The sequence below is a fragment of the Diabrotica virgifera genome, chromosome 8 (assembly GCF_917563875.1).
Source record: "Diabrotica virgifera virgifera chromosome 8, PGI_DIABVI_V3a".
NCBI lineage: Eukaryota > Metazoa > Arthropoda > Insecta > Coleoptera > Chrysomelidae > Diabrotica > Diabrotica virgifera.
Genome location: NC_065450.1, coordinates 90373950 through 90400237, shown reverse-complemented (window position 1 = coordinate 90400237; position 26288 = coordinate 90373950). Strand labels below are relative to the sequence as shown.

The following is a 26288-nucleotide window of genomic DNA, read 5'->3' as shown; positions in this document are numbered from 1 at the left end:
ATGTTCTCCATAAAATTTAAAACACAAAAGGTTCATACATAACTGTTATAAAATCAACTGTTCCAGAGTTACGGAGGGTGAAAAGTTGAGGTTTTCCATACTTTTTATATTTACCGATTTCTCCCCCCTCTCCCCCCTAACCCGACGCTCAAAATGGTGTGACTTTTTTCTGAACATTATGTGGACCATATAGAACAATTTGGTGTTGGAGGATAACTTTCACTTTGGATGTCTGGGTTTTTGGTATAGTTATATCATAAATATTGCCCAAAAAATACAAAAAGTATCGAATACCTCGACTTTTCACCCTCCGTAACTCTGGAACCGTTGATTTTATAACAATTATGTATAGAACATTTTTTGTTTTAAATTTCATGTAAAACATTTTTGTATATAACATTGTTTACGCTAAAGCATAGTTTTAGAAATATTGACGAAAAACTTAAAAAAAACTACTAATTTACCGGCTTCTCTCCCATCTCCCTCCCAAACCGGACGCTCAAAATGGTGTAACTTTTTACTGAACAATATGTGGACCATATAGAACATTTCGGTGTTGGAGGAAAACTTTTACTTTGGATGTTTGGGTTAGGCCTTTTTTTTGGACCAGTTATACTATACTACCTCCGTAACTTTGGAACCATTTATTTTAGAAAGATTATGCATAGGGCCTTTTTATTTCCAATTTAATGTAGAACAATTTTGTATAGAAGGTTGTTCATGCTAAACCGCATAGTTTTAGAAATATTGGCGAAAAACTTAAAAAACTACGAATTTACCGATTTCTCCCCCCTCTCCCCCCAAACCCGACCCTCAAAATGGTGTGACTTTTTTCTGGACATTGTGTGGACCATATAGATCAATTTGGTGTTGAAGGATAACTTTCACTTTGGATGTCTGGGTTATGCCATCTTTTGGATCAACTATACTATACTATAAAGAGTAGCCTGAATGAAGCACTAAACTCGCCAACTGATATTCTCCACACCATAAGCTACCTAAGAAGCATAAATATTTTCAATAAAATATAAATGTTTATGTAATGTAAATCACCAGTATCTATGTATTAATTGTATGTATGTATTGTTCAATAATGTATAATTGTACCTGTGTCAATGATCATTGTAATCGAGACACGTTAATTCAATAAAAAAAAAACTGTTCCATTAACGTCTAGGAATAATATAAAAGTGTTATTTTTAAATTAGTTTAAATAAAGAAGAACGTGTTTGATTAATTTATGTCTGGACATTTATTGACTCTCCTTGGTCCTCGCTGTTTCTACTAAAAGGTTGGTCCTGCGAGGGTTAATCAAAAATTGACCTGTTGCCGGGTTGTTTCAAACATAGATATATCTTTTCTTTGTAGCGACTGCAAAAGTGTTGATCAAAACATTATTCTAAAAGTTTTGAAATTCTAAAATTATTATAAACATACTAAAATATCTCACGCAAACAAATATCACTGTTACAAAAAAAAATGAAGCACCCACCTCTAGTCTGAACATGTACATTCGTTGCTTGTTATGTAGTTCGAATTTCGAATCGAACAAAGGCGATTACTATTACTATTACTATTATCAACATTCCTCAGTGGTTTTAGCTGGTTAATTTAGTTTTAATCGAAGAAAAGTTACAAAAACCAGACTACAAAGTTATCTGATGTGTGTACGTATTTTTGTTTATATCCTGTTCAAATATTTCATTACTAGGTGGACCGTATTTGCATTATTTTTATTGTTGTTAATGTGCCTCGATAATCCTTAACTTTTGTTTATGTATTAAGGTAAGTATAGATATGCGAGCCGAACACTTCGCGCCGTGTGTGCGGTACGCGTTCGTGGCGGGTTCGTTAGATTAGTACGCGTAAGTACGTGTTTTCAAGTGGCATACAAACGGTGCGCACACGATCCAACTTCTGTCGGCGCCAAGAACGCACGGCGTATACACGGCGCGAAGTGCGCGGCGCGCATATCTATACATACCTTTATAAATACATTATAAAGATCCGGAGATCCCGTGGTGCCACTATAGTATGTGGTCTACCTCGAAAATGCGGTTTACGTATGCATATCTATTGCAGATAGTGTGCAAATAAGCCAATTTTGTGGCTTATTCCCAACTAAAATAGTAAATTGATGTGACAACGTATTAATTTGTAAAATTAAGATAATAATTCGTCTGACTTATGCGTTTTATTCACTTTATAAAATTTTGCTGTAGACACTTTAATATAAAACATCCTCGGTAGATCGCAAGTTATGGCAGAAACGCGACGGTAGACCGCATACTGTCGTAGTACTGATCTCGTATACAATACATTATAATCATTATTACAATACGTTTTCATTATTTTATACTATTATTGTGGGAATCCCAGATTACACGAATATACATATGATTACAGAGAATTATCTTTAGCTTGTTCAATATTAGTTACTAAAAATATTGGGAAATCTAAAGGTCATTAATTTGTAAAACCAATAATACATAAATATATTTGTGTTAGGTAATTAATTATCAAAATTATTATCAAATTAAAGATAATTATTATCAAAAAAGAACGTATTTTATCTGCATCAATTTTATATTGATAATTAATCATTAAATATGTATTTTTAAGGCAATTAAGATGCTGACAAAAATATACAAATTGTTAAAATTGCATTATCTGTGTTGGACGTTTTAATTTGCAATCCGGAAATCGTTTTCAAAAAAGTCCACAGCCATTTGAAGACAAAAGATAAATACAAAATAAAGGTATGCAATAATATGCTTCATAAAAATGGTCAAATATGCACAAAATGTATGTACCTAATCAAAATGTCATTTTTTATATTTCAATTTTTCTTGATATTCATTGAAGAAATAAATAGTCCTTTCAGAGACACATTCAAAGGTATAGGGATTGGCTATGGTACCCAAATTACTTTATGAAATATTCAAGGAAATGTATAAAAATGCTGTTCAACCAATTCAAGTTTGTGCCACTCGGTATATCAGTTTTTGTTGTTCTCACTATCACCCATTTATTTTTTAGCAAAAAATACATTTTACCAAAAATATATTAGCAAATGTATTTTTACATTGATGGTTTAGTTGTGCTGCAAAAGAAATATTTTATCTTCTTAAATGAGTAACATATAATTTCAGTAAAAGGGCACGTTCACATGACAAGCGCTTAACGCGCGTTTTGATACGCGTACATACATTTTATTCAGGCCGTTCACATGCTAACGTATCGTCAGCGTATCTGATATTGTTGATTATTTTTTATTAGCTCAGCAGTGATTAGATCTGGTGCAGCTGCTTGTTGACTGCTATGATAACTGGGTGTCATAGGCAAGGGTGGATCCAGGACAGATTTTCGGGAGGGGTTATGAACTTTTTTTGGGGAGAGGTACCGGAGGTACGAGGGCTAATTTTTAAAAATTAGGTTTATAGTGGTGAGCTTTAAGGCACTTTTCACACACTTTTACCGTGTGTGAGAAGTGCCTTAAAATTCACCATCCCTGCCGTAGTACCGATTGCTATACATTTCTTCGGATCCAAGTGCAGTTCTTTCAACAAGTTTAGGACATCTTGGATATTAGCGCACCCTAATATGTCTGTGTCTTAGAGGATGGTTTTTACCGTCTGTGTAGATATTGGCATTGGATCCGACCGTCACATGTAACACCGTTGCCGTATCCTCTATTTTTTCATACTATCACGTTACAATTTTTTGTGATATTATATTTGTGTGTGAAATGTATCATTTTTGTGTATTCTAGGTATGTTCTAATATGTTATATATATATATATATATATATATATATATCTTATTTATATATACTTTATATTATATATATATATATATATATATATATATATATATATATATATATATATATACTTTATATTTTATTCAAACATTACTATATATATATATATATATAATCGGTTCATAACGTTCTACGACGTCTTCCGATTCCCAATCGCCATTGCTCTCGATCGTAGCACATGTCTTCGTTCAAGCCTCTTTCTCCGATTTCCCTATGGATTCCTTCTATCCAGCTTTTCCTAGGTCTTCCTCTCTTCCGCCGTCCTTTTGGTGCCCATCGTAGCACTTGCTTGGGTAATCTGTTTTCTTCCATACGTTGTACGTGGCCAAACCATCTTAGTTGCTTTGTTTTTATATCGTCCATTATTGTATGCTTTACATCCATTATCTCCAATATTCTTGTATTTCTGATTTTTTGTATTCTTGATATACCAGCAGATCTTCTCCAGAAGTCCATTTCAGTTGTTCTGAGCATATTTTCGGATTTTTCTTTAAGTGGCCAAACTTCGCTGCTGTATGTTATAATGCTCTTAACAATGCTGTTATAGATGTTACGTTTATTTTCTTTAGAGATACTTTGGTCCCATAGGATTTTGTTCAATAATGCGATAGCTTTCCTTCCTTGTGTGCACCTTTCTTGGATATTCTTGTCCAACGTTCCATCTTGTGTAATTGTAAGACCCAAGTATTTATATTCCTGACAGTGATTAATAGTTATTTCATTTTCCAACGCTAGATCCTGCTGTATACCTCCAACGCACATATATTCCGTTTTCTTGGTATTCACTTCTAAACCCCAGTTCCGGTACTCTTCTATGATTTTTCGGGTCATATATTCAATATCGTGATAATCCTGGGCCATAAGAATCTGATCATCCGCAAAACATAGAGTGTATAGCATGTTATCATCATTTAGCGGTATACCCATATTCTTACATTTCCTTTTCCAGGATTTCAAAACTTGCTCTAAATATATTTTAAATAGTGTCGGCGATAGACAGCAGCCCTGTTAATATGTTATACCTAGTATAATGACGGAGAAGTAAACGTTATTATTCTATTATTCTTGTAGGTACATTTAACATTGATTGAAATTATGAAAGAAATATATAGAAAACAGCATGGCAACACTGTGACGCACAAACATAAAATTCAGCCACATTCAGCTGTGCGTTACATAGGGTGCTTTAATAACCAATATGTCCTAATACTATTTTTCCCAATGTTTCTCCTGTCAGGCATTGTTCTTTCCCTCTTTCTTGATTTTCACTAATTATTTTTTTAAGTTCTCACAAACGTCAATGAACTTGGCAAAGTCTTCACGAATGTTGTTATTGGATATGTATCTCAAATTTAGAGAAAGCAGTTCTACGTGGGATACGTCGGTCGTTTCGTCAAATATGACAGACAGAGTAATAATTTGCACTTTGAACCTGATTCATTATTTGTTCAATTATTTCTTTACCACAACATGTTATTAATTGATTTTGACTGGTGCTACTAATGTATGTTGCTCAGGAAGATACTGTGGATAGGTGTTATTTAAGAGTCTTATCTCCTGATGCGAGTTTAAACCTTAACAATTCCTCTCATTGCTAGGTCCAGCATCTTCGTCCAGAAGCAGAAGCAGCTTCGTCCATCATCACGATGGTCTATTAGAGGAATATTTTGTCGACCTAAGATAAGAACACTATAGACCTTACTATTGTAATCTGTTTAGACCTCTGAGAGTCTATCTGGTTAATGACTGACTTTTGTGGGTTGCGATAACTTTGTAGAAAATCCAGCTCAACCTGAACGCACTCCTTATGGTATGATGTTTTTTCATAGGTTTGTATGGCTCCGTATTTGCTCATGAGTTTGGTGAAAGATGTTAAAGGTTTCGTGACGAGGCTTTGGGCTGTCATCCCTTTATTGTGACCAATATTTTTCATTAGAAAAATAAAACTGCAAAACAATCCTTTTTGAATATGCGAAAGTACCAACTAACTTTGTTGTAAGTGCTGGTTACCCACGTCTAACTCTCCATTTCTTTTTCATTCTTTGTGAGTACAGAATATGGAAATTGATACGATTTTGATGGCTGTCAAGGTCGTTTTAACAATTGGCACTTTGTAAAATTATCAACATTTTGATTTATAAAACATCCTATATCATTCTTGAAGCTTCTGTTACTGTTAAATTTTAGTCCAGAAAACATATTTATCCCCTGTTTTGTACATATACATATTATATGTGTTTGAAATTAAAAACATTTGAAATGCAAATATTTAAATTTACATTTTTTTAAATTCTCGGCCTAGATCCGCCCTTGGTCATAGGTAGTATATGTATGTGTGTGTAGCATCATCTCGAAGATTATCGTCAAAAAGGTGATGAACCATACTACCTATGACAACCAGTTGTCATCGCAGTCAACAAACACCTCGACCAAATCAAATTCTTGCTGAGCTAATGAAAAGTAATCAACTATCGAAATAAGTCGGAAATTTATTTCACGCAACAGCAAGTGACAAAAAGTGGCTACTGCTCCGATCACGGATTATATTATAAAATTTGACGTTATTAAATACCTAAATAGAATGTAAAATGTTACGTTTTGCTTTAAAATTTTGGGGCAGAATTACAGCTACATTTGAAGTAGCTTAATAAATTCTTTGAATATCATTAGTGATATTGAATATTTGTTATAATATAAATACTTGACAATAAAATATTTTCTTTTTGTTATTTATTTAACTTTTGCGGAAACTTAAACAAAACTATTCCAACTGTGAATGAGGTTAACTTTGTATGTAAATTAGTGGCAAATAAAATACACTTACCATAAAATTTCAAACTACAATATAAAATTAGTTGTGAAAACAACTGTTTCTGTAATATAAATAACTTCTAAATGCAAAAACACGACAAAAACAGCAAAAATCCAACAAACTGATAGTAACAGGTAAGTAAACAAACAAGAAACGTCACGGTACTTAAAATCTGAAAACGTCCTGAAGCATATTTTTTGTACCTATCTCTTTTCGATGTACTGAGTCTAGAGCGTTCATAAAAATAACATGTGTGTTTACTTAATAACAGGCGGTAGCTGGTTTGTCTTTAGTTTCATGCGTGAAAGACAATGATGCTAGATAAAAAGTATGTGTTTTATCTCGCCAGGTATTAATGACACACGGGTTAAGAATCCTGAACTCAACTGTACATACGTAAATTGTTACTCTCATGTTGGTTGGGGTATGCTGTGCTATGATGAAAAGATACTATCCAGGATCGAAATATCACGTAAGGCTTTTGTGACCTAGAAACTTTATGTAACAGAAATATCTTAGTTTTAGTTTTCACTTTTAATGTACTTTACATTTTTTTAGGTTTTCAAAAATGGGAAATTGGCTGAGCAGTTCTGTACCGTCTTCGGTACATACCATAATTACTACTCCCACTTTGAATCTCTCTAATAATAGAACACAAATTCTTTCTAAATCTGCTTTACATAGAGCATCAATCCCCGCTAAATTTTTCACAGACCGTGCATCAAGTTGTTCTAAAGCTGTTACAGATAATACTACCAGAATCCCTGGTTATAGTGCTCCAAGCTTTAAAACTAACCAGGAGTCATCAAGGATTAGACCAGATAACCACAAAACGCTGACGTCATCTAAAGATCAGTCAAGTTCATCCAGAACGATAAATCAACATTCTAGGATAAATACTAACCGAAAAACCCCTATACCAGTTCGAAAAAATCCAGAAATCTTATCAATATCAAATACTTTATACAATTCTAACATAAATTTGACTGAGAATGTATTTCAATTAGAAATACTGAGTGAAGATTCCTGCGAATATGATCGTATGAAGAGTAAATTTTTTCAATCTAACAGAAGCTTTTTTAAATTACATAGTATTGAGAAAGTTCACAATCCTTATCTTCTCCTACAATATGGACTTAAAAAAAGTGAATATGATCGTAGAGGAATCAGTTACAAAGAAACATTACTGTTCCACGGAACTAAGAAAGTAAATATTGAAGATATTTGCGAAACTAATTTTGACTGGAGATTACATGGTAAGTAAATATTTTTAGAATGTTTCTTCGAAAAGCGTTTTGTGTTTTCTGTTATTTAAAATGTCTCGTTTTAACAAGATATTCATGTTTTGTCCAAATATATTGCTGTTATTCGGCATCATATGCATACTCAACATCTGAGAAAGATAACTTTATTAGATGTTGAGCGCTACCTAATATACAGTGAGGACGTTTAGGTTGGAATAAATTCGTTTTCTAGAGAATGGGCGATTATGGAGAAAAATTCCCAAAACAGATCGATTTATATTTTTAAATTATGATTTTTTGGCATGTATATTATACTAGTGACGTCATCCATTTGGGCGTGATGACGTAATCGATGATTTTTTTTAAATGAGAATAGTAGTTATGTGCTAGCTCATTTGAAATGGTATTCAATTCTCTATTCAGTAATATAAACATTAACATAATTAAAAGACTAAGTTTTCACTCTAATGGCACATAACATATCCCACCAGAATGAAAACAATGGGAACCTTCTCTGGTTACACCTCCGAGGCTTCTACAATTTGCAAGCCATACGGATGCTGAGACTAAGGAAGATGAGGGAATTCTACAATTTACAATTCACGTCACATCTGCTCAGCGCGGTAAAGTTCCAACGAGACTGGTTCCCTTCATACTCCACACAGAGTAAATGTAAATCAAAAATTAATAACCATTTTCAATTTCGTTGCAAAACGAAAATACAGCCGAACCATATTCCAGTCCAATCAGAGAGTGCTGCAAGCACCTCTACCGGTTTCGAAACTTATTAGTCTCTCATCAGGAGGCACATATGCTGCTCTCCCTGATCCAACCAAAACAAACTCCAGCGTGCAGTCCCGAATTGCAACGAACGAAATGGCATAGATGCCCTAGCGGCAACTGCTAGCAAAAGACTAAGTTTTCACTCTAATGGCACATAACATATCCCACCAGAATGAAAACAATGGGAACCTTCTCTGGTTACACCTCCGAGGCTTCTACAATTTGCAAGCCATACGGATGCTGAGACTAAGGAAGATGGGGAACTCTACAATTTACAATTCACGTCACATCTGCTCAGCGCGGTAAAGTTCCAACGAGACTGGTTCCCTTCATACTCCACACAGAGTAAATGTAAATAAAAAATAAAAAATGAATAACCATTTTCAATTTCGTTGCAAAACGAAAATACAGCCGAACCATATTCTCGTTGGAACTTTACCGCGCTGAGCAGATGTGACGTGAATTGTAAATTGTAGAATTCCCTCATCTTCCTTAGTCTCAGCATCCGTATGGCTTGCAAATTGTAGAAGCCTCGGAGGTGTAACCAGAGAAGGTTCCCATTGTTTTCATTCTGGTGGGATATGTTATGTGCCATTAGAGTGAAAACTTAGTCTTTTGCTAGCAGTTGCCGCTAGGGCATCTATGCCATTTCGTTCGTTGCAATTCGGGACTGCACGCTGGAGTTTGTTTTGGTTGGATCAGGGAGAGCAGCATATGTGCCTCCTGATGAGAGACTAATAAGTTTCGAAACCGGTAGAGGTGCTTGCAGCACTCTCTGATTGGACTGGAATATGGTTCGGCTGTATTTTCGTTTTGCAACGAAATTGAAAATGGTTATTCATTTTTTATTAACATAATTATTTATACAGAGTATCAAAAAAAAAAACTTTTTTTGATTAAATTAATTGACAAAAATAAGAATGTAAACAATTTATTTAATTCAAAATACATTTTACTACTATCAGAAAACAGGTAAAAATGTTTATTTCACAAATGAACATTACTTTTCCCTTAAATTCAATGTTCAACATGTTAAGAGACAGGTGGGTGGCAGCTGTAACATTGAATTTAAGCGAAAACTAAAATGTATTTTTAATTAAAATACATTCTTCATTTTGTCTCAATTAATTTAATTAAAAAAAAATTGGACACCCTACATAAATAATTATGTTATGGGACTACTGATGAGGGGAAAAAGACCTCCGAAACCGGTATAGATTCCGGAATTATTTTTAGAATGTTTCTTCGAAAAGTGTTTTGTGTTTTCTGTTAAAATGTCTCGTTTTACCAAGATATTCATGTTTTGTCCAAATATAGACTCTTCCTGCACTCTCCGATTTAACCAGAGTATTATGCAGCTGCTGCATTTTCGTGTTGCAAAGAAATTGAAAATGTTTATACATTTTTAATTCATTTACTCTTTTGTAGGAGTATTAAGGAATCTTTCTTGTTGGAACTTTTACCACGCTGAGCAGATGAGTTGTGAATTATTTAAAATTCTCTCATCTTAATTTCCTCGGCATCCTGGTTGATTTATAATTATGAAAATCTCAGGAGGTGAAACGAAAGAAAATATTCCACCTGTTGTCAATCTGGTGGTACGGGAACGACATTTATTGTCGTTTTCTGTGCTATTTCGATTGAGAACTTACTTTCGTAATTATGTTAACGTTTATATTACTGAATAGAGAATTAAATAACCTTTCAAATGAGCTATCACACAACCCCTATTCGCATTTAAAAAAATCGTCGATTACGTCATCATGTCCAAATGGATGACGTCACTAGTATGATATATATGCCAAAAAATCATAATTTAAAAATAAAAGTCGACCTGTTTCGGGATTTCTCTCCAAAATCGCCCATTCTCGAGAAAACGAATTTATTCCAACCTGAACGTCCTCACTGTATAATTCACGGTATTGGATATCACAAAGTATAGACTAAATGCCGGCGCCCACTTACACGGAACAGCCCGCTACGGAACGGACTGCGGCGATCGACATTTTAATATTTTCTTCTTCTTCTTTTAATAGGACTATGTCCTGTTTCTTCTGTTACAGTCTATGTTGCGATCCGAAGCTCCAGCTCTGGTACCATCGTTTTTTTGGGTCTTCTGCTTGGTGTTGGGCTTCTGTGTCTTCGCCCATTTCACCATACGTTCATGGTCCATCCGAACTACGTGGTCTCTCCACATGCGTCGTCGTGCTCTTGGCCATCTCACTACGTCTTGAACGCCTAGCTCTCTCAATGTGTCTTCGTTTCTTATTATATCTTTCGAGTGTGATACCTCTTATGGATCTTAGGGTTTTCATCTCTATTGTTTTCATTATTTGTTTGGTCTTTGTTGTTTCTTCTCTTGTCTCAGCTGCGTATGTCAGTACGGGTCTAGCACATGTTTTATAAATGCGGATTTTGCTTTCGGTGCTCATATATTTATTCCGCCAGATTATATCCCTCAGGAAACCAGATATTCTCGCTGCTTTCGTTACTTGCTGCTTTGTTTCTTGCCCCAGATGCCCGTCGCTGGATATTTCCACACCCAAGTCTCTACAATCCATTACCTGTTCGATTATATGGTTGTCCACTACTAATTTACATCTAATTGGGTTCTTGAATGTTACCCTCGATTGGGTTTTCTCTGTTGATAGTGTCAGGTTATACTTTCGGCTGTAATTTTAAATTTTTGTAGTAGGCGTTGTAAGTCATCTTCGTTTTCGGCTATTAAGATTGCATCATCTTCGTAGCAAAGTATTTTCATGGTTCGGTTACCCATTTTGTATCCCTTATTCATTTTGTTCACACTAGCTATAAATTCATCCATTATGAAATTAAATAGGCATGGACTGAGGCTGTTCCCTTGTCTAATGCCAACATTGATTTTGATTTTTTCCGTGAGCCCGTCTGTGGTTCTTATTCTCGTTTTGTTGGATCTATTGAGCTCTTTGATTACGTTTCTGTATTTCTGACATGTTTTTTTTCCTAGAATAGTGCGCACGTCATTTAATCCTATTCTGTCGAATGCCTGTTTCAGATCTACAAAACATGTGAATTGTCGACTTCTATTGATTGCTCAACTAATAATTGTCGCATGATGAAGATAGCTTCTATTGTAGATCTGTTTGGGCGGAAACCCTGTTGTTCTTCCGATACACAGATTTTCTTGTATATTTTTTTTGATAGAATTTTTGTCAATAGTTTTGATGTAGAATTGAGTAGTGTAATTCCTCGGTAGTTCGTAGGCTCTGTCTTTACGCCTTTCTTGTAGATGGGTATTGTTATACTCTCTCTCCATTCCTCTGGCACTATCATGTTGTTTATAATTTTTTGGAATAATGTTGTTATCTCTTCAATTATTTTTGTACTCCCGTATTTAAATAATTCATTTGGTATATTGTCCGGACCTCCTGATATTCTATTTTTTGATCTCTTGATTGCTTCGTGTTCTTCTTAGGTGATGTTGTCATTCTCTGTTTCTTTTTGGTAAATGTTTTGTAGGAAATTTCTTTGTACTTCATTACTATCGTTATCGTCTTTGTATAGATTCTCGAAATGAGTTACCCATTCTTCTGGTTTTATTGCGTTAATCTGTAATTCTTCGGTAACCGGCTTCTTCCTGTTCCTCACCAGTTCCATACGTTCCTTTGATCTCCTCGTAAATCATGTTCCATGTCATTTGAGAAGTTTTCCCAATATATTTGTTTTAGATCTTTGATTCTGTTAGTTGTTCTATTTCTTTCTGATTTATATCTTTGATACTCTTCTGGTGTCCTATTGTTAATATATCTTAAGTATGCATCTTTCTTCTCTTTTGTTAAATCTTTGACTTATTGTGTGAACCATGGTTTTTGATTTCTACCGCTGTTTAAATAAATTGTTCTTTCTCCAGTGGCTTCTTTTGCACCACTCGTTATATTATTTTTTATTTTTCCCATGCTTCGTTTATATTGTCTGTGATTTCAATAGGGTTAAGATTGATCTTTTCCTTAAGTCTTTTTTGGTATAGATACTTAGTACTTTCGTCGTGTAGGGATTCTATGTTGAGTTTGTTGATGTAGTTAGGTGGTTCTTAATGCACTTACTAAATGCCTCCCAATGGTGACATAAACGTCAAAATCTTCAACCGCCGGTAGGCAGTTAATAAGCGTATTCGCAGAGACAGCCAGGGACTAGTCGACGACTCGACGACAAGTGGAGTATGCTATGACTAAAAGTCTGCGTCAGGGTCCGCAAACAAACATAATATTTTATTTGTTTATATTTTTTGACATTGTCTTTCTTAAAATTATTACCACTTTATAATACTTTACCACTTTATAACAGTTTTTTAGTTGTATTTTGCGAACATGTTGTTGTTGATTTTGTGTAATTTTTAGTCGTAGAAGTACTTGAACGACTTTATTTAGTTTTAAGCAGTGAATAAATAAAGATGAGTGAATATTTTCGAAAGTTGTTGGCAGACAATACATATGTTGCTAGTAGGTACAGTAGTTAGTTATTTAGCATTTTTATAGTACATTTTATAGCTTTATTATTATATTTAATCATTGTTTATGTCTCTCAGATCATAACTTATTTGTTGGTTTTAAGGTACGATTCCGACATCGACGGCAGGCGGCATACGGCAACTGCAAACGGCAGTTAAAGCTGTCACCATGACAGTCGTCATTACTTTGCACTATTAATTTGTATAATTCTTAGCAACCGACGTTTTGCCGGACAGCAGTTGCAGTCGATGTCGCAATCAGTCTCATACAAAATAATAGTGCAAAGTAGTGACGTTTGTCACGGCGAGAACTTTAACCGACCGTTTGCAGTTGTTACCATGACATACGTATTTAACTGACGATCTGCCGGACAGCAATTTCAGTTGTCAGAATCAGTCTCATACAAATTAATAATGCAAAATAGTGACGTTTGTCACGACGACAACGACAACTGCCGTGTGCAGTTGCCGTCTGCCGCCTGTCGTCGATGTCGGAATCGTACCTTTAGGCTTAAAATGTAGCACTTATGGTAACCGATAAAACTGAACTTTATCATGAATACTTCGCATTCCACACTTCAAAACACAACAGAAATGAAGCATATTATCGATTATTCCAGTAAAAATGTTAAATTAATCCTTGTACAAAACAAAATTACAAATAAATGCAACTAAAATGTGTGACGATAATATAATTTTATAGTCTAGAGTACGCCAATGATTTAAGTAAAACACGTTTTTGTACTGTTTCGAACGATATAAAAATCGGATCGAAAAGCCTAGTTGATTATTATTCTTGGAGGTTGATTGAAGAATAATAGACAACAGCGAGGTACAAGAGGTGAGTTTATGTAGGTAGTATTTCCCGATTATCTTCCGCTGTCGCTTTGGCGAGCTGAGAGAATCCGACAGTTTTCTTCTTATCTATCCTTTTACCTATCCTTATATTATGAGCGGTGATCGTATATCCTTTATATGTCTTTCCAATCCGGCGAGGTGAGCGGGAGCTCCTTTCTCCCCTTTCTTTATACATTCATGTCGTATTAATAAAAGCAATTCCTATTTCACGCGATCGTCAAAAACATTCATTCATGTACAAAAATATCGTCACATCGGCCCGAACAATAAGCTCGATGCGTAGAAATTATAAATCTATTTTATTAACGAATTTAATGAGTAATTAAAGCTAATTATCGTATCTTTTGTTTATTTTGATTCCGAATAAAAATGTTTTAAAAAGCGAATTTTTTTTCTTCGACTGATAGTTACCTGGAGCAACGAAACGCAACGACCACGTTACAAATGATCTAAAACACATTAAGAACTGATAGAATATCATTTATGTTTGCCTCCCGCTGTCAGATTGATTTTAAAATTGACATGTTGGAATGGCCTATAGCTTTGTTCGCAGACAGTCCATGACTGTTTTCTGGTTGAATCGCATGCGCAGTTCCGTTTTCAAGCGCTTAAAAACCGAACTGCGCAAGCAAATCAGTTACAAACCAGTCATGGACTGTCTGCACGAACAAAGCTATTATTATCAATGAAATATTTAGGGACTAAACAAAAATGTTATTTTTTTAGGTAGCGCTTTTGGTTCCAGATTCGGACAAGGCGTAAATTTCGCGTCAGAAGCTTACTTTTCAACACATTACTGTGACCATGGATATAACAAAGTGATGATAATGGTTAATGTTTTAATTGGTAACAGCTGTAGGGGAAATAGGGACATGGCGATACCACCGATTAATTGTGATACCAGCACAAACGGCAAGCAGAACGTATACGTTAAATACGACGATAATACTTTCTATCCAGCTTATATTATCCATTTTGGTGGAATACACTGCAAGAAAAAGAATCGACTAAATATCTCTCAATATGACTATGACCGTAACTCTGACTGTACCTCTGACCGTGACTCTGACTGTACCTCTGACCGTGACTCTGAATGTACCTCTGACCGTATCTCTGACAGTACCTCTGACCGTGACTCTGACTGGGTCTCTGACTGTTACTCTGACTGTGATTCCGACTGTGATTCGGACTAGCTTTTGATAAATGTTTGAAAACTAAATTAATTAATTAGTATTTTAACAAGTTAACCTCAAGTTTTGGACCATTGCCTTAGTTGAATAAACCACGTTTAATTAATAGTGCAATCAACAGCCATTTTCTCGTGGAATTTTGAGAATCAAGGTCGATTTCCTTGAAAATTTGGATTTATCCTTTTGGATTATTTACCTTTGTCAAAATCTACCCTACGCCGAAGCGGGCTTTTGCCATCGGGGTGAAAACAACCCCATCTAGGGGATGAACATTTTTTTCAATTAAGATAATTATGGAAGTCGACAGATTGACCAATTCTGAGTAAATTTTGTTCTATATTTTTTTTTGCAAAGTTGATACTTTCCAAGTTATTAGCGATTAAAACTATGCATTTTTCATTGAAAAAATTCATGTTTTATAACCGTTTTTCATGAATAACTTAATAAAATTTTAATTTTATAGAAAAAATCATTAAGTACAAAATTGTAGCTAATAAAAAAACAAAGAGATTCGCGTCGGAAAGACCTATGTAAACCCAATAACGACCGAGTTGTTGCTCTTTAAAGGATGAAGAGTTATTGCTCTATTTCTGAAGAACCTCGAAATGGAGAACCTTCAATCTCAAATAACTCGAATGTGGTGAAATTTTTTGGGAAAACTTAAAAGACATATTTTAAAGTTCATTAAAAAACCTTTTAAATGAGTTCTGATAAAAGTTTTTTGCATAAGAACTGACTGACTTATGACGAAAATTAAGTCGCTTCCTGCTTTTTTTTAATGTAACAATAATTAACATTAACCCCTTCATTACAATCCTAATGGAAACGAATAGCTTCCCACTTGAAATTAACTTTATTTAGGTATAATTGATACGATCCATGTGATTTGACCCGTTTGGAATACTTAGTAAAAAAAATAGTTGATTAAATCGAAAATGACATTTTTATAATTAAAAAAAAAATGCATTTTTCTTAAATAAATCTAAAACTATTCATGATATCAAAAAAATGTTTTAAATATTAATTGTAGGATTTTTTTTACAGAAAATTTTGATTTTTTTTTGTGTTTGTATCGTGAATACTTTTAGGTTTAAGAAAAATGCACTGTTCACAAATCAACTATTTTTTCTAAACTAAGCATTCCAAACCAGTCAAATCACATGGACCGTATCAATTATATGTAAATAAAGTTATTTTCAAGTGGAAAGCTATTCATTTCTATTAAGATTGTAATGACGAGGGTAAACCAATATTGTTACACTTCAAAAAAAAAAGCAGAGAGCGACTTTATTTCTCTCATAAATCATCCAGTTCTTACGCAAAAACATTTATCAGAGCTTATTTGAAAGGTTTTTTTAATGAACTTTAAAGTTCCTTAAGTTTTCCCAAAAAATTGCACCACATTCGAGTTAGGTACTTAAGATTGAAGGTTTTCCAGTTCGAGGTTCTTCGAAAATAACCATCCTTTAAAGAGCAATAACTCAGTCGTTATTGGGTTTACATAGGTCTTTCTGACACGAATCTCTTTGATTTTTATTAGCTACAAATTTGTTCTTAATGATTTTTTTTATAAAATTAAAATTTTATTTAAATAAAAAATATTTTTATTTATAAAAGTTATTCATGAAAAACGGTTATAAAAAAAATGAGGTTTTCAATGAAAAATGCAGTTTCAGTGCTGAAAACCTAGTTTCAATCGCTAATAACTTAGAAAGTATCAACTTTGCAAAAAAATTTTATAGAATAAAATTTACTCAGAATTGGTCAATCTATCGACTTCCATAGTTATTTTGATTGAAAATTTTTCATCCCCTAGATAGGATTTCAGGGCAAAAGCCCGGTTCGGCATAGGGTAGATTTTGAAGAAGAGGGACCGAGCTTAAATACAAATTTTTATTAAAATCGGTGTTGATTCTCAAAATTTCATTAGAACTGTCAAAATAAAAATAATGAGTGTTTTAATTCATTTTTATTTTCCGTAGCATTTATTTCGCATAAACGATATCTATTGGTACTTATACGCTCTGAGCTTCGCTGGTGTCGCTTCTGGCGGATTACTAATTCAACTTTCACCGGTAATTTTTAAATTTATTATTTAATTGTTATCGCTTAATATTTACAACGCTAAAAAGTAATTAAATTGTAATAGATTTTTTTAAGAATTTGCTAATCATTTTAACGTTCTATTAATGAAATATTAATTTCTTACTTCGGATACTTTCACAATTATCGTGTAGATGGCGCTAAGAATTTATAATTACATATTACGGAACATTAAAAAAACGTCAATTCAGTATTTAAAACGTAAGTATATTTAAGGTAAAAATATATACCACAGCTTTGACCAACTAATATTTTTTATAATTAAAATGTTTTTAATTTTAAATTAATCACTTTGACATTTATGTCAAATTTCCGGTAAACGTTTACAGACTTGCCACTACTGGCGCTCGCGAATTTATAAATATCCCCTCTACGTACGAGCTCACAGCGTATACGCTTTGAGCTTCGCTGGTGTCGCTCCTAGCGGATTACTAATGCAACTTTCACCGGTAATTTTTAAATTTATTATTTAATTGTTATCGTTTAATATTTACAACGCAAAAAAGTAATTAAATTGTAATCGATTTTTTAAAGATTTTGCTAATCATTTTAACGTTCTATTAATGAAATATTAATTTCTTACTTCGGATACTTTCACAATTATCGTGTAGATGGCGCTTAGATTAATTTATAATCCACAGAGAACGGCTGTTCTCACCAGTGGCGCACAACACCCCTACAAGCGACACTATATATATACGAAATTTTCGATTTTCTAAACCTGACTGAATTGAAAATTGGGCCAAATCCCATCTTAAAGTATAGGAAAAGACTCGTCCATCCACATGTTACATCTCCATTTTGGTCCAAGGGTGTGGATTTTACGGCCCTTCCCATTTAGAGTCTTTTTTTCGTTCTCGTCATCAAAACTCCCAAATATTTCAAAAACTTAAGCCCGACCTTTGCGGCTTCTGATAGCATAGATCATTACCTTTCCAACGCATGTTTAATTTTGAAAATCGGTTATACCATTCAAAAGTTATCGAGCTCAGAAGTATGACTCAATTTTTATTTAAAAAAGGGAAAATGTTTGTATGTATGTATGAATGTATGTGTGTGGAAAAGTTACACCGATCTGAATTTTTTTTCTGTGTTTCAAGAGGGCGTGAGGGCCGATTTAAAACCGGTCTAATTTTTGACTTCTGACTACCCGTAAGCCAGCTAGAGGACTAGGTAGATACAAAATAGCATATTTTTTGAGCGTACCTATCTTTGGTTCAAGGAGAGACAGGAAAACCGCAAATACACCAAATCAATAGGGTTGAGTTAAGCTTTCAAATGGTGCTTAAGCGATCAACCTGAGACATACACACTGCTCACCATAGCCGAAAAACTGAAAAATTAAAAGACTAAGTTTTCACTCTAATGGCATACAACATATCCCACCAGAATGAAAACAATGGGAACCTTCTCTGGTTACACCTCCGAGGCTTCTACAATTTGCAAGCCATACGGATGCTGAGACTAAGGAAGATGAGGGAATTCTACAATTTACAATTCACGTCACATCTGCTCAGCGCGGTAAAGTTCCAACGAGACTGGTTCCCTTCATACTCCACACAGAGTAAATGTAAATCAAAAATGTAAATCAAAAAATGAAATGTAAATCAAAAATTGAAAATGGTTATTCATTTTTGAAAAATTAAACTTTGAAAATTTTGGTTTTTCGACAATTACTCAAAATTTCAACCTACGAATTGCGCCAATAACTAAGCGTTTGTAGGAGGACTCAGGACGCGTCTAACGGTGTATATCACATATCTGGGAAAATTCGAATTTTTTAGTTATAGGCTTCATAAGTATGATCAAATCTATTTCTTATGGGAAAAACCGTTTTTCAAGCTCAATAATTCCTGTAATACGTTCAGTTATCATACTTGATCTTGGATGCATCAAATACTACTTGTCAATACGTTTTAAACTCATGTTTAGTGATCAACATCGGTTTAGCCGTTCAGAAGTTATAGAGCTCCAAAAGTATAATTAGTCCAGGAACTGAAACTTTCCCTTCGCAATTTTTACAGAATGGATCGATTTGCTTGAAAATTTGACAATAAGTAGTGGAGAGTCCAAGGATCAAAATCTATATGATACCGAAAGACGCTTTTACCATGGGGTGGTTGCCACCCCATCTCGAGGGTGGAAATTTTTTATTATATTTTGACCGCAAATGTTGGTAAAAACATTAATTATAAGCAAAAAATGTTTTATATTTTTTTGATAAAATTAACAGTTTTCGATTTATTGGTTATCGAAACTTAGTTTATATCGAAAAAATCAATGTTATTAATCAATCATGGTTTATGTACTTATAGTGGTTACAATGCTAAGTTTGATTGGGCAATCCGAGTTCATTTGCCGGCCATAATTACATAATTATTAAGATGGCTGGGATATGAACTCGGATTGTCTTATCACTGGTGTCGTAAGTACTAGATCATTTGGGAGAAAATGCGACCAAGGCGACCCCAGAAAACGGCAATTCTCGCTAGTGGCGCACAACCCCTCTACATGCGACACTATATATACACGAAATTTTCGATTTTCTAAATCTGACTGAATTAAAAAATTAAAGTTTAGGAAAAGACTCGCCCATCCATATGTGAACATTTCATTTTGGTCATAGGGTGTGGATTTTACGTATATTCCTATTTAGTGTCTGTTTTTCTTTCTCGTTCTCAAAACTACCAAAAATTTCAAAAATATAAGTTCGACCTTTGCGGCTTCTGATAGTACTGATCATTACCTTTCCAACGCACATCTAATTTTGAAAATTACCAGAGAACGGCAGTTCTCGCCAGTGGCGCACAACACCCCTACATGCGACACTATATACAGGGTGAGGCTGATAACTGGCCTATTAGAAATATCTCGAGAACTAAAAGCAACAGAATCATGAAAATTGGAATACAGGGGTTTTGAAGGATGATCTATTAAATGAAAATATTTTCATCTCTTTGCAACTTCCGGTTATACCGGAAGTTGCTTATAACTTCGTTTTTTTAATGGGACACCCTGTATATTTTTACATTTTTGGATTCTCTTCGATGTCTTCTTTCTTAAAATATGAGGATTTGTAATGTTATACAGGGTATTTTAAAAGATAATTACGTTTGTTTATTAATTTCGTAGCAATATTCACACCCTGTAGAATTGTAGTAGTTTGACAAATAAAACTCTACTTACGTTCAAATGATTTTTAATATAGTCTACTATTGTTAGGAATCATTAGTATAGCTAAATTTTTAATTTTAGTATACAGGGTTGGTCGAAACTCGGAATGAGTATTTTCTGAGTTTTCTTAAATGGAACACCCTGTATTTTAGTATTGTAATGAAATGATATTTTATGGTACTTTTTTATTTCTTAAGCATTCCCTATACCTAACTGCTTTAATTTGTGCTTAATTGTTAGTCGCAAAAACAATCTTAACTACGTAGCTATTTTGATAGCTAAACCATTATTGGTAGTTTTAAGGATCGGTCTGGATTAATATGTATTTATTTCTGAAAAATTTTTTGTGATTGAATATTTTCATGGCCAACCTAATAAAATTTTACGTATTTTTTGTTGCAATTAATGTTTAGCTTGAATCACCAATAACTCACAATTTAAAGCAGTTAGGTATAGGGAATACTTATAAAATAAAAAAGTACTATGAAATATCATTTCATTACAATACTAAAATACAGGGTGTTCTATTTAAGAAAACTCAGAAAATATTCATTCCGAGTTTCGACCAACCCTGTATACTAATATTTCAAAATTAGCTATACTAATGATTCTTAACAATAATAGACTATATTAAAAATCACTTGAACGTAAGCAGAATTTTTAATGTCAAACTATTACAATTCTACAGGGTGAGAATATTGCTACGAAATTAATAAAAAAACGTAAATATCTTTTAAAATACCCTGTATAATGTTACAAAATCTCATATTTTAAGAAAGAAGATATTGAGGAGAATCCAAAAATGTAAAAATATACAGGGTGTCCCATTTAAAAAAACCAAGTTACAAGCAACTTCCGGTATAACCGGAAGTTGCAAAGAGATGAAAATATTTTCATTTAATAGATCATCCCTCAAAACCCCTTTATTCCAATTTTCATGATTCTGTTGCCTTTAGTTCTCGAGATATTTCTAATAGGCCAGTTATCTGCCTCACCCTATATACACGAAATTTTCGATTTTCTAAACCTGCCTGAATTGAAAATTGAGCCAAATCCCATCTTAAAGTTTAGGAAAAGACTCGTCCATCCATATATTACTTCTCCATTTTGGTTCAAGGCTGTGGATTTTACGGCCCTTCCCATTTAGGGTCTGTTTTTCGTTCTCGTCCCCAAAACTCCCAAAAATTTCAAAAGCTTAAGTTCGACCTTTGCGGCTTCTGATAGCACAGGGCACAGATCATTACCTTTCCAACGCATGTTTAATTTTGAAAATCGGTTATACCTTTCAAAAGTTACCGAGCTCAGAATTAGAACTCAATTTTTATTTAAAAAGGGGAAAAATGTTTGTGGATATGTATTTATGTATGTATGTATGTGGAAAAGTTACACCGATCTGAATTTTTTTTCTGTGTTTCAAGAGGGTGTGAGGGCCGATTCAGAACCGGTGTAATTTTTGACTTCTGACTACCCGTAAGCCAGCTATAGGGTTAGGTAGATACAAAATGGCAAATTTTTTGGGCGTATATATCTTAGGTTCAAGGAGAGACAGGAAAATCGCAAATACACCACATCAATAGGGTTGAGTTAAGCTTTCAAATGGTGCCCAAGCGATCAAGCTCAGACATACACACATCTCAGAATAGCCGAAAAATTGAAAAACTAAACTTTGAAAATTTTGGTTTTTCTATAGAGGGACTCTAGGCGAATCCAACTTTGTTTACCTTATATCCGGGAAAATTCGAAATTTTAAGTTATACGCTTCATAAGTATGATCAAATCTATTTCCCATGGGGAAAAACGGTTTTTCAAGCTCAATTTCTGTAACAGCTTTAGTTTTCATACTTGATCTCAGATGCATCAGATACTACTTGTCAATACGTTTCAAACTCATGTTTAGTGATCAAAATCGGTTAAGCCGTTTAGAAGTTATTAAGCTACAAAAGTATAATCCAATTAACAATTATTCCCGAAATGGTTTATGTAGTTGTAGTGGTTACGACGCTAAATTTGATCTGCAACGGGCAATCCGAGTTCATTTACCGGCCATCCCAATCTTTCGATGGACACTAGATCATTTGGGAGATAATGCGACAAAGGTGACCATTTATAAAGCTTAACGTGTAATCGAGAAAAATTGCATTTTACTTCATACATTTAATTTGTATATAACTTGAAAAACTCCTGATACAAGAATAAAAAACCGCTAAACGCCGTAAAAATGAGTGGCGCATACAATATTCCAGCTACAAAAGATCTGATATGAAAATTACGTGGCGCGAAAATATATTTTCATTTTGATGCAAAACAAAATTCTAGTTTTATTTTAAAAGATTTTTCCATAATATTTGCTAAATTTGAAGTAAACGCGCCACAAAAGAGTTTTAAAATTAAAACTGTATCAAATTTACTCTTTTGTGGCGCGTTTACTTCAAATTTAGCAAATATTATGGAAAAATCTTTTAAAATAAAACTAGAATTTTGTTTTGCATCAAAATGAAAATACAGTTTCGAGCCACGTAATTTTCATATCAGATCTTTTGTAGCTAGAATATTGTATGCACCACTCATTTTTACGGCGTTTAGCGGTTTTTATTCTTGTTACATATTAAGAAGTATTAAAAAAATTTAAATTCAGTATTTAAAACGTAAGTAGGTATATTTAAGGTAAAAATATACACCACAGCTTTGACCAACTAATATTATTTCCTATTAATGTTTTTAATTTCAATGTTTTAAATTAATCACTTTGACATTGTCAAACCAGTAAAAGCTTACAGACTTGTCACTACTGGCACTCGCGAATTTTTAATTATCCCCTCCACCTACGAGCTCATAGCGTATATAAAAATACACAGGGTATTAGGTATATATTTTAGTGTCGACATGATATATTATTGTATTTATTTTTGGGTACTTATAAATATTATTTATATAAGTTCTATTTGTATAGGATTTTTTATTTTGTAAAAAAATTTTCGCCTTTATTAAATATATATGACATACAAGTTTTGTGTTTTTTGTAACTCTCTCAAACATATCTGTATCTATCCAATATACAATAATTGTAGTCATTTATTTTCAGTTACTTCACAATACTCTTTACAATTTCAGTGCTACCTCACTGAATTGCGTTCAATTTTTTTCTCTTTAGTAACTATATTGTTTCCCTTACTTACTACTCATTTCCTTTCTATTTCTTTTCCAGTTTCTTTAAACATCTTCCTGCTTTAATCCTCTTTATCTCATGCTACTTGCGCATTCCCGGCCCGAGATACTTTTTTAGCTTCTTTCTTCCGTCACTATTGTATTTTGATTCAATCATTTAATCTCTCCTTCTGCCTACTGCCTCTTCATCACACCTTAAAAAATTCCGCCTTGAACTTTTTTTATACTTCGGCAAAGTTACGTGTTACACTTCGAGTTGATGTGTGCTAGCGAGTAGACGTGCTTTGCCCGTGCTCCCAACAATTTAACAGTGAAATCAGTTGAAGTCATATTAGTATTACAGTTTGGTCATTTGTAATCATCGAATTTAATTTCTATATAAAATGGTTGTAACTAGAGAAATGAAAGAAGAAATTGAAAAAGCAGTTCAAGCAGCAGTAATTAGTGCTTTCAAATCTGAATCATTTTTAAAAATTATTACTACAAATGTGACCGAGGCAACCATAAAAACGATAAATGAGCTTGAAAAAACTGTAAACAGCTTAAGTGATAAGATAAAAATAATGGAAAGTGAACATCAAAATTCTATAAAGCAGGTTAACCAAGAGTTATCGAATATGATAACGGATAATCATAATTTGAAAGGAAAAATTAATATATTGGATCAAGCAAATAGAAAATTTAATCTCAGAATCTTTAATTTAAAAGAAAAATCAAATGAGAAGGTAGAAGACGAAATTATTAAGCTTTTAAAATCAAAAATAAATATCGATATAACTAATTATATTGAAGTATGCTACAGGGTTGGACAAAAACAACAGAATAAGGATAGAGGAATTTTCCTCAAGTTAACAACGTATGAAATGAAAAAGAGAATTTATGCAGGAAAAAAATTATTTAAGGGTACCGGCATCGTTGTTAGAGAAGATCTAAGTGCTACGAACATGCAATTATTAAACCAGGCAATAAATAAAGTGGGCGCAAAAAACGTTTGGACTATGGATGGGAAAATATACATACAAAAAGATAATAAAATTATTAGTTTAAAAGACTGTACTCATCTGGAAAAAGTATTTACGTAGTAATTGTTGTTGAGTTTGTTATGATGTTTCACTAGAAGTTATTTAATTTATGTTAAAGAGTAATATTTGTTTTAGGTTTTCAGTTACAATATAATATATTATGAATAATTAAGGCTTCATGTCTAAATTCATTATAGGTTGGCCGAGCTGGAGGTAATTAAGCATGCCATCAAAACAAATTCTATGATTGAATTCCTTAATCTACTAGATAACAATTTAACAATTGATACAAATATTATTAGTAATATGGAACAGTTTGTTGGTGAGAGAGACACGGACAATTTATCAGGTATGGGTATTGTTCATTTTAATATTCGTGGGCTCAGAAAACATCTTGATGAATTAACCATATATGTAGCTACTATGGAAAAATATTTTGATTTAATTGTTCTCTCTGAAACGAGAAATCTTTTTGAGGTAAGCAATTACAATATTCCTGGATATAATCTGTTTTATAATGATTCTAAAAAAAATATATGTGATGGTGTTGCCATCTACATAAAAAATTCAATTAATGCAGACGTTAAAGTAATATCAATAAATGATAACAAATTCTTAGAGTTACATATTTATTAAATTCTACTTATTCTAAGTATTCATTTGGTGTAACAGCTTCATACCGATCACCTTCTAGTAAAATTGATACTTATATTAATGATTTAGAATCATATTTCTCGCAAATTCAAATGATGGATATTGAAATACATCTAGGTGATATCAATATTGACTTACAAAATCAAAACTCTCCCGAAACAGTTATATATTTAAATATGCTAAATATGTTTGGCTATACTTCTTATATTAATAAACCTACAAGAGTAAACTAAAAAATCAAGTACTACGTTAGACCATATATTTATTAGACAGAAGAGCGCAATACAAAATTCGTTTAGAATTGATCCTGTAATTTTTACTACTGATATGACAGATCATTATACACCGTTTGTATATTTTAATACTGAAAATGATAAACCGCTGTCCAATTTAAACGATACCGCCCAGATAATAGATTATAAACAATTAAACGTAAAATTGTCCGGTGAATCATGGAATGACTTATATTCAAGTAATACAACGCAAATTGTTTATGATAAGTTTATAAATAAGTTAAATAATTTCATCATAAACTCAACAAAAACTATAAAAAGAAAAAATAAAGAACAATGTAAAAAAATTAAACCCTGGATTAGTTCTGGTTTAATAGTGTCTATTAAAACTAGAGACAATCTAAAGCGAAAACTATTAAAAAACTACTCTATTGAACTAGACAAAGAATATAAAACTTATCGAAATCACTTAAGTAATCTAATTAAAAAGACAAAAAATGATTTTTATAAAGCTAAAATTAATGGAACAAACGGTGACTATAAAAAAATGTGGTCTATTATAAATGAAATTTCAGGTTGCAAAAGTAAACAAAACAATCAACTTGAAAATATTCCGTTGATTAATACACAAGGAACTCAAATAACTAATAATATTGAGAAATCAAATATGTTTAACAATTATTTTACACGTATTGGGCAAAAAATGGCTGATAGTATTACAAAAACTACATTACCACCGGG

General features: G+C 33.1%; 2 protein-coding genes across 3 annotated transcripts in view; one reads left to right on the top strand and one right to left on the bottom strand.

Moving 5' to 3' along the window:
* LOC126890813 (endoplasmic reticulum transmembrane helix translocase) overlaps positions 1-26288 on the bottom strand; it is a 214742-nt gene that overhangs the window by 88954 nt on the left and 99500 nt on the right. The gene's annotated exons all lie outside the window — the stretch shown is intronic.
* LOC126890817 (protein mono-ADP-ribosyltransferase PARP11-like) lies at positions 1525-22731 on the top strand. 2 transcript variants are annotated; one of them, XM_050660009.1, is made up of 3 exons: positions 1525-1667; positions 7194-7891; positions 14733-22731. In XM_050660009.1, exons 2-3 carry the CDS (start codon positions 7204-7206, stop codon positions 15197-15199), a joined length of 1155 nt encoding a protein of 384 aa, XP_050515966.1. In that variant the 5' UTR covers positions 1525-1667; positions 7194-7203; the 3' UTR covers positions 15200-22731. The 2 variants fall into 2 exon arrangements, with proteins under 2 accessions (XP_050515966.1, XP_050515967.1); XM_050660010.1 differs by lacking the exon at positions 1525-1667 and adding an exon at positions 2616-2759.

What these genes read in the sequence shown, in the direction of transcription:
- LOC126890817 (XM_050660009.1), top strand. Translation starts at nt 7,204, where the DNA reads ATGGGAAATTGGCTGAGCAGTTCTGTACCGTCTTCGGTACATACCATA. An exon ending in TTTTGACTGGAGATTACATG is followed by an intron (nt 7,892 to 14,732) that starts GTAAGTAAATAT and finishes TTATTTTTTTAG; the next exon opens with GTAGCGCTTTTGGTTCCAGA.